Here is a 10,138-nt window from a genome sequence, read left to right on the forward strand (position 1 = left end):
CCTGTTCTAGGTACCTCCTGTAAGTGGAAGGAAGCCTACAATAATTATCCTTTTGTGTCTGGTTTATTTCACTGCAGCCTGTCTTCCAGGTTCATCCATGTTGTAGCATGTGTCAGAATTTCATTCCTTTTTAAGCCTCAGTAATATTCTGTTACATAGGTATACCACATTTTTTTTATCCATTTGTCAGTTGATAGGCATTTGGGTCATTTCTGCTATTGGGCTATTATGAATAACGCTGTTATGAACATTTGTGTACAAGTTTGTAAAAATACGATTTTTAATCAGAGCCTTGAAGAATAAGAAAGAATTAGGCAAAGCTAGTTAATTCATGGGAGTGAGGATCTGGAGTATAAGAAAAGATAGGAGAAGTAGTCTGGGGCAGACTGTGCAGATCCTTCCTTATAAGGAGTGTAGATTTTATTCTAAGTGTAATGTCAAAGCCATTGACTGAATAAAAGCTCCATAATGATATGATCTAATTAGTGTTTTAGTGCTGTCACTCTTGCTGCTATGGAGGGAATGGGTTGTAGAGAGCAAAAACAGAAAGGAGACTACTGAGAAGACTATTGCAGTGGTTCGGGTGAGGGGGGTAATAGCCTGGATTAAGGTTATGGTGGTGAGTATTGGAATTTGTGACTGCATTCAAGATGTATTTATCAAGGGGCACCTGGGTGGTGTAGTTGGTTGAGCATCTGACTCTTGACCTCAGCCCAGGTCATGATCTCACGCTTCACTGGGCTCTGCTCTGATGGTGCACAGTGTGCTTGGGATTCTGTCTCTCCTTTTCTCTGCCCCTCTCAGGCTTGTGCACACGTGCTCCCTCTCAAATAAATAAAAGCTTAAAAAAAAAAAAAAGATGTATTTGCCAAATGTTGCCAGAGGGGTGGTGGGTAAGGAAGGGGCAACATGGCAGAAGGGTAGTGGGAGATACAGGATTCCAGTTATGGAATGAGTAAGTCACCGGGAATAAAACATGGCACAACGAATATGTCAATGATACTGTAGTAGAGTTGCATGGTGACAGAGGGATCTACAGTCGTGGTGAGTGCAGCGTAATGCTTAAACTTGCCAAATCACTATGTTGTGCACCTGCAACTAATGTAACATTGTGTGTCAACTACACACAAATAAAAACAGTTAATAAAGAAGATGTATTTATTTCTGCCATCAGGTTTTTTAAAAAATTGAGATATAATTGACATATAGCATTGTGTAAGTTTAAGATGTACAAGAGTTTGGTTTCATATGTTTATATATTGCAATGTGATTACCACCATGTCATGTCATGTATCATTTCTTTTTCTATGGTGAGAACAATGAAGATCTAGTCTCTTAGCAATTTTGAAGTTAATCATACTGTATTTTTTATTATAATCACTGTGCTCTGCATTAGATCTCCATGACTTACGTATCTACTAGTTCTAAGTTTGTAGCCTTAAACAATCTCTCCCTAACCCCCAGCTCCTGATAAGCACCATTCAACTGTCTTTATATGAGTTTGGTTTTTTAAGATTCTACATATAAGTGATATTATACAGCATTTGTCTTTCTCTGTCTGACATATTACACTTGGCATAATGCTTCAGGGTCCATCCATGTAGCAAATGGCAAGCTGTCCTTCCATCTCGTGAGTGAATGATATTCCATTATATAATATACACCACATCTTCCTTATGTGTTTATATGTTGACATGTGTCCGATTTCAAGTAGACTAAACCTGTTGAAAAAACGTGGAAAACATGTAACTTCTTCAAATTTATTTAAAATGACTCAATGCTGTGCTGAGATGAGATGGAATTCTGAAATCTACATTTACACTACGTTTTCTTTCTGTGAATCCAGTAACTTCTGACTGGAGACACACTAAGAACTTAATTTATTCAACCTATTGTTTTGTGTGTCAGTCTCCCATAGATACAGGATGAGAGGATTTGACCAGCTGGTTTAGCAGATGGGGACCCGACCACCAGATGGCAGAGCATCTCTGCTAATGTAGATATGTGAAAGGGTCCTTTTGGTTGACTCTGTAAGAGTTGGCTAAAGACAGAAGCAGATGCCTGTGTAGACAGTTTAAGAAACCACTGTGCTTTGGAGGAAATCAAGAGATAACTTGTAACAGAAGTAGCTCTCCTGGCTGGAGACTGCCGGTCCCAATTGGAAGAAGCATGAAGACACTCATTGGACCTTTGTTCCTGTTCTTGTGGCTGCAGCTGGACTGTGAGTGGAAAGCTTTTGGGAACAGGGTGTCTTAGTAAATATTCGTTAGAAGTCTATATGGGAGACTGGCCTCTTCCAAATTTCCTGAAGTTGCTGCAGCAAAAAAGAAATGCAGGGGCACCTGGGGTGGCTCAGTTGGTTAAGCGTCCGACCCTTGGTTTCATCTCATGGTTTGTGAATTTGAGTCTGTGTCGGGCTCTGCACTGACAGCGTGGAGCCTGCTTGGGATTCTGTCTCTCTCTCTCTCTGTCTCTCTGCGTGACCCTCCACCCCTCCGCTATCTTTCTGTCTCAAAATAAATAAATAAATATTAAAAAAAAAAAAAAAAAAGCAAACTCTGAGAATGGCGACCTGATGCTCTTGCCTGGCTTTTCTTTTTGCACAGGTATGAGTAGAGGAGAAGAGGTAAAGCAGCACCCTTCTTTCCTGAGTGTCTGGGAGGGAGACAGCTTTGTTATCAACTGCACTTACACTAACAGTGCCTCCACCTACTTCTTTTGGTATAAACAAGAGCCTGGAAAAGGCCTCCAGTCGCTTATATATACTCTTTCAAGTATGGACAAGAAACAAGAACAAAGGCTCACTGTCCTATTGAATAAGAAGGACAAACATCTCTCCCTGCAAGTCACACGCACCCATCCTGGGGACTCAGCCACCTACTTCTGTGCAGTAAGAGCACAGTGGTCCCCAAGCACCTGCAGCCTGTCTCCAAACCTAAAACTGGGGTGGAAGCCTCACTCTTTTTATTTTGCCACAAGCCTTCAAGTTAGAGATTTTGCTGTATTGAATTTTAAACATATAAACATTCTAAATGATTTGAAGAGCCAGTTTCAAGTGACCCGATAAGTGTCAGAACATTTGGAATGAATACTGAAGGGAGTTAGTGATTTCTTAGTTAAATATCTAGACTTTAAGATTGACTTTATGAGTATCATTCAGAGTTCTCCTCTACCAAGGACATCTTGGTGTCAATGTCAGAGAGTGTTCTTTTTGATGGGAAGATTTTTATCTTTTAATAATAGCATTTATTAACTTTTTGTTATTATAAAAATATTAACTCTATGTTATAAGAAGAAAACCAAAAAGATATATAAAATATAGAGTCAAAATATAATGCTATTATACAGATAAATCACGGCTAACATCTGGTATACCTTCTTCATTAAACTCTTGTTAAAAATTAGAAGCACACTAGGGGCACCTCGGTGGCTCAGTTGGTTGAGCATGTCACAGTTTTGTGGGTTCAAGCCCTGCATTGGGCTCCGTGGTGGCAGCGTGGAGCCTGCTTGGGGGTTTTCTCTCTCTCTGCCCCTCCCCCGCTCACGCTGTCTCTCTCAAAAATAAATAAAAAGAAACTGAAAAAAAACCTAGAAACACACAGACTACTATTTTGACTTACTTCCACTCAATGTTATATCATAATCTGAGCATTTCACATTTGCCAAATCTTATGAAATTGAACTTTTAATGCTTTTATTAGTGATTTTATGTCATCATTTTTTTTCTTTTTTTAAATGTTTATTTTTGTTTAAATTTTTATTTATTTTGAGCAGGAGAGAGAGAGGGAGAAAGGGACACACAGAATCCAAAGCAGGCTCCAGACTCCGAGCTGTCAGCACAGATCCTGATGCTCACAAACCACGAGATCACGACCTGAGCCGAAGCTGGACGCTCAACCAACTGAGCCACCCAGGCACCCCAGTGTCACCATTTTGTTTCTGTAATCATTCCCTTATATTTTGGTGAAAAACAATATTTTTCTTAACTCAGACCTTACCCTTAAAACAGTTTTTTAAGTGTAGTAGCTAAAATAACAACAACAATAATAGTAATAATTAGTATAAAGACAATGGAAAAACAAGAAATGGACTAGAATATGAAAGACTTTGAAAAAAACAAAAGGAGAATTTTAAATTAATGGGGAAGAACAGGATTATCCTCAAATTATGTTGTATCAATTGTTCAGGTCAGAGGTTCTCAGACCTTCCCCAAAGCATCCCTATAGAGCAGGGAGAACAAACGTGACTTTCCTTTTTGAAATCTGGATGTGAGGTGAGGGCACTATAGCCCAAAGCAGTCTGGTGAAAGTGCAGACAGTTGCATGTTTACTTTAAAATTTATGGGTGATCATTTTTATTTTAATGCATTATGTACCCATATTAATTTTAGAGCTTAATAATTGTAAATCACTTACCAGTTTACCTATTCTCCAATTTTTCAGTAATATTAGTGCTCCCAGATGATGCATTATATTTACTACATGTTTTGTCTTGAGGACAAGAGTCCTCTAATTTGAGAAGCACAGAGTTGACTATTTGAAAACAAAAGTGTTGCAAAATCATGAGGCAATCAGTAAATGTTGGTTGAACAAATAAATGAAGTACCTCACATGATGAAATAAATTCCAGAAGTATTAAGAATTAAGTCACAGTTATTAGTAAAAAATGCAAATGCATTTGTTAATCAAGAAACTGAAGGGAGAAGAATTCTCTAAACTTAAGAGCAATGGAAGAAATCAAGGGAAAAATAGATTTGATTACATAAATATTAAAAGCTAATTTATTATATGAAAAACATGACAGAAATTATATTAAAACCACAGCTTACTATTACTTTGCTGCTAATGTGACAATAGATTAATAATATCTCTGAATAATTTCTACATGTGTAAAAAGGAACACATTGATATTGAAATAGGTAAATATTCAGCAGGTACGCTGAGGGAGCTTACACAGGAAAAATTACCATGCTTCACAAACACATGGAAAATGTTTAAGCTCACTGGTATTCATAGAAATGTAGAAAAATAACTTAAAAAAAACCATTAGGGAGTTGTAGGAATAATTTAATAGTGATTTAAAGAATAGAGAACTTGAGCAGGATGCTGTGAAATAAACAGACTAGTGGGATAGTAACTTTGTAAGCTATTTTGGAAAGTAATTTAAAAAGCATGACTTCCTGGTCTAAAAACAGATTAATTTCCTTGTAATTTTTTTCCTAGAAAATTTGTCTTCCGGAAAATCCTCCATGCATATGAAAATTATTATTTACAAAACTATTTGGGAAATTATTTATAGTATCCCAAAATTGAAACCCAAAATGTCTAATCTTAAAGGGAGGGGCTTAACCACCCAAATGGAATATTAGATAGTGAATAAATGGTATTTATGAAAGAGAATCTATAATGGTTATTTAAAAGTGATCACTGAAAAGAATCAAGATATTACTGGTGTGATTATTACTTAATATTGCTACTTAGTGAAAATCTGAGCAGCACAAAGGTTGGAAAGTAAGACACCAAGATATTGGTAATGTATATCCTTGCTTAATAGGATAAGTAGTGATTCTTCTCTTTTTCATATTTTCTAAAGTATAAGTCTTATTTGATTTAAGGTATCTCTAATCCATCATTTTCTGCAAATTCTCTAAAATTCCTCCCAGCTCTGAAGTGCAGTGAACCCTGGTTCAGTCACTATACTTCACAGCGAGAAGGCTGGTTGTGCAGCCTGCATTGTATTCATTCTCTTAAAATTTTTTTTTTAAATGTTTATTTATTTTTTGGGGTGGAGAGGGGCAGAGAGAGAAGGAGACAGAATCTGAAGCAGGCTCCAGGCTCTGAGCTGTCACCACAGAGCCCGACGTGGGGCTCAAATTCATGAGCCAAGAGATCATGACTTGAGCCAAAGTCAGATGCTTAAGGGACTGAGCCAACCAGGCATCCCTGAGTTCCTTCTCTTAGAGTTAAGAGTTCACATTTACTGAGTTCTCATTGTGCATGATGTATGTACAAAGTGTTTTATGGACGTCAGTTTATCTATGTCTCCTCATAACATCCTGATGATATTCTTGTTTCAAAGACAAAGAAATTGGTGCTTGAAGATGTTAAGTAGCTTGCTCAAGCTCCGTCAGAGATTAAATGTAAGGGTAGGTTTCAGAGCTGGAATGGCTTGAGTTTGGAACATACTCTACAATGCCTATCAACCTCAGTCTCCAAATTACTCTTGTGGGCAAGCAGCCAGGTTAAATGTACAGAATTTCCATAATATTACTTACTTGGCGAAAAGCCTCAGTAGGTGTTTTGCTAATAAATAACCTACAAACAAATCCAAACATTCAAAATCTTCTGTCTTCTTGACCCAAATTTTCCTTCCAGCTTCATTTCTCAGCATCCCCTAGCCCATTTTCTTCTTTCTTCTTTCCATGCATTCATTTGCCTATCTGGCTGTCCATTTATCTATCCATCATTTAGGCTACAGAATGGCCTAAATGTATCTGAGAAAGTGACTACAATACACCCACCTTAGCATTAGCAAAGTAGAAAAGAAAGAAATTCTGATGTATGCAATCAAAGTACTGTTGTATTTAAAAATAACAATTTACCTTTCAGAGAGCTTGGTTCTTCATGAACCAGGAAACTTCCCTGATTTGAATTCCTGTTGGGTTAAAAATTTTTTTTTTAATGTTTATTTATTTTTGAGACAGAGACAGAGCGTGAGCAGGGGAGGGTCAGAGAGAGAGGGAGACACAGAATCCAAAACAGGCTCCAGGCTCTGAGCTGTCAGCACAGAACCCAAAGTGGGGCTTGAACCCATGAACTGTGAGATCATGACCTGACCTGAGCCAAAGTCAGACACTTAACTGACTGACCGACCCAGGCACCCTGAGTTCCTGTTGGGTTTAAAGTGAGTGTTTACTTACATTAGCCCAACAAGATCAAGAAGAAAACCTTTTGAAGTCAAAGCAATAATTTCCCTGCCTCAGGGAGGCCAGTCAGGATGAAGAGAGGAGGTTCACTCCCGGTTCTGAGAAAGTTCCCTAGAATTCAGCCATGCATTGTCTTGTGCCTTACATTATCTACAGCCGGTGGCAGCCTCTGGCAATTGTTGTGGGAACATCAGAATAGCCTGACTGGGCAGTGGAATGGACACCTGGGGAAACGTGATCATTTGTCCTGTATCAAACCTTAATGCTCAAATTCCCTTTTCTGGATTGAGACTCAAAAAGCATTCTTCTAGACTTATGACTTAAAGTGTGAGCTGAGAATGAGCAGCATCGACATCGCCAGGAAACCTGTTAGAAATATAGACTATCCAGGGGTGCCTGGGTGGCTCAGTTGGTTGGGCGTCCAACTTCGGCTCAGGTCATGATCTCACAGTTTGTGGGTTCGAGCCCTGTGTAGGGCTCAGTGCTGATGGCTCAGAGCCTGGAGCCTGCTTCGGATTCTGTGTTTCCCTCTCTCTCTGCCCTTCCCCCACTCACGCTCTGTCTCTCTCTGTCTCAAAAATAAATAAAAAAAAAAAAAAAAAAAAAAGAAATATAGACTATCCAGTCCTACCAGGGACCTAATGGTCGAGACCCTGGGCTGGCTGCCCCAAGACAGGCCACTTTGGCACCAAGATTATTTTGAGTTAAAAGGCAATCAAAACCCAGCAGATTCAGGAAAAGCTTTTTACCTCCCCCCCTACCCAATAATTGCTTAAAAAGAATTTAGATAGAGCACCTGCTCCAGGAAGAGAGTTTCCACCATAAATAACTATATTATACTATGAACTAAGTGTGATAGATGGGGAGAAACTTAACAAAGCCTGTTTGTCAAAGTCCTCTGTGTCCATTGTGGCTCAAATTGCTTACTAAATATGTACCTTTTCATCTTCCTGTGAATTGCTTTCCTTCCCTTTGAAGTTCTGGACCCCTGCCTCCTTCTCCTTAGTTCAGAATGAGATATACACCTCATTTTGCTTGTCTTTGGAATTTCCATGTCTGTGTGGATTCCCCTTAAGTACAAGATCATATTTGATTTTCTCCTGTTAATCTGTTTCATCACCATTTGATTCCTACTCTGGCTAGAAAGACCTTGAAGGGAACAGGATATTCTTGCTCCCCTACGTAATGAAAAAGAATCTGTAGTTTAGCAAAATCCTTAGGTAATTGGTATGCACGTGAGAAGCACTTGTCTGGAGCACATTTTATTATTGTCAAAAAGCTTCTGAACACGAGATGGCGGTGTTTACTATCTTATTGGGATCCTTTCTCAGATTTGAAACAAGTTCTATTTATTTATTTATTTATTTACTTACTTACTTACTTATTTATTTATTTATTTTTGAGACAGAGAGAGACAGAGCATGAACAGGGGGAGGGGCAGAGAGAGAGGGAGACACAGAATCTGAAACAGGCTCCAGGCTCTGAGCTGTCAGCACAGAGCCTGACGCAGGGCTCGAACTCACGGACCGTGAGATCATGACCTGAGCCGAAGTCAGATGCTTAACCGACCAAGCCACCCAGGCGCCCCATGAAACAAGTTCTCTTTAAAGTTGGATTAGACCAGTGTGTGTCTGCAGAGGGCTGAACAAGCTTGTCACTGATTGGGTAGGAAAGAGACTTCCTCCCATAGAAGAACCCCAGTAACACCCACCAGACTAAAGAGAATGGCTTTTTGATTGAGGAGACTGAGTCCACATATCAGGCTATAGTTGGGGAGAAGGATGGAACTGTTCCTGGGAGTTATTTTGGTGATTTTGTGGCTTCCAGTGGACTGTGAGTTGGAGGCTTCCTGGTGATGAGAACAAAGAGATTCAGAGATCCAGGCCATGGGATGGAGAGGGAAGAGCTAGGGTCCATTCTGATTCATCTTTGGTTATATCTGGGGTTGTGGAAAGAAAATATGACTCTTAAGAGTATAGTGTAGTGACTAAACCTCCTGTTTCTGGTATTGTGTTTCTGCCTAGGGGTAAGCAGCCAAAAGATGGAACAAAGTCCTCGGTCCCTGAACATCCAGGAGGGTGAGAAGGCTGTTCTGACCTGTAACTGCATAAATTTTTCTCCAGTGGTCTTCCAGTGGTACCGACAAGATCCGGGAAGAGGCCTTGTCTTCTTGCTACTAATACGTGAAAATGAGAGTAAAAAACAGACAGGAAGACTGAAGGCCACCTTTGATAAGACCATCAAACAGAGTTCCTTTTACATAACAGAACCGCAGTCTGCAGACTCAGCCACCTACCTCTGTGCTGCAAACACACAGCAGGGTCCTATCACCTGCTTCCTGTACCCAAACTCTGCTAACAACTCTCGCAGTCAACAGAGCTGCTGGCTGCGCTGACCCCAAGGGTTTAATATGCTCCTGGCATATTAAATGGGGGTACTTGAAAAGATTAAAGGGTGTGAGAAGGAGCACTGGACTGACCATGAGGGAGTGGGGGATCCATCTCCCAGCCTGAGCACTGCTGATACCACTGTGTGACTTTAAGCAACTGGTGAGATTTGCAGTTCTCAGTTTCCTCATCGGACCATGAAGGGCTTACCACAGGATTCTCAAGTTTGTCTCAGTTCTGAAATTCAGAGCCTAATTTTTCAGGAAAAATGAATATGCCCTGAAGAGTGCCAGAGAGCAAGAAAAGAGAATTTGCATGCATGCGCGTGCACACACACATGTGCGTGTGTGTGTGTGTGTGTGTGTGTGTGTGTGTGTGTGTATGAGCTTAAGGACAATTGATTCTGCCCAATTTTTGTGACTAGGCCAGAACAGCATGAGACGTAGACAGGGTTAAACACATTCCTTTTAAACAGAGACTGTAGTTTCCTCTCCATAAAGAACAAAAACAAACAAAATACCCCTGTCTAAATATTTCTGAGACCCTTCTAAACTGAACTCCAAGTGATGATGATGATGATGGTAAGGATAAAAAAATTGACCTGTGTTAAATAACAAAACTGAGCCAAGTAAAATTGAAGATCTAACTGGCTTTATTAAATGATTTGTGAATCCAGAGAAGCATTCCATCCAGCATGCAGAAGAGAAAGCTCCACAGAGCTGCAGGAACGGAAAGGGTTTTAAAGGCAGAGAGAAGGCATTAAAAAAAAAAAAGAATTTATTAGCAAGGAATGCGATGTTTAGGTAAGGTCCCCTCCTAAGGGGCA

At 39.8% G+C, this 10,138-nt stretch overlaps 1 gene segment (V, D, J or C); it reads left to right on the top strand.

Moving 5' to 3' along the window:
- The first annotated feature begins 8,653 nt into the window (after positions 1–8,653).
- LOC109255647 (T cell receptor alpha variable 6-like) lies at positions 8,654–9,320 on the top strand. The segment is given in 2 exon segments: positions 8,654–8,758; positions 8,950–9,320. Coding segments are annotated over 2 exon segments (423 nt in total).
- Positions 9,321–10,138: the final 818 nt, after the last annotated feature.

The sequence above is a fragment of the Panthera pardus genome, unplaced genomic scaffold, assembly GCF_024362965.1.
Source record: "Panthera pardus isolate Hobbes unplaced genomic scaffold, ASM2436296v1 HiC_scaffold_24, whole genome shotgun sequence".
Lineage (NCBI taxonomy): Eukaryota > Metazoa > Chordata > Mammalia > Carnivora > Felidae > Panthera > Panthera pardus.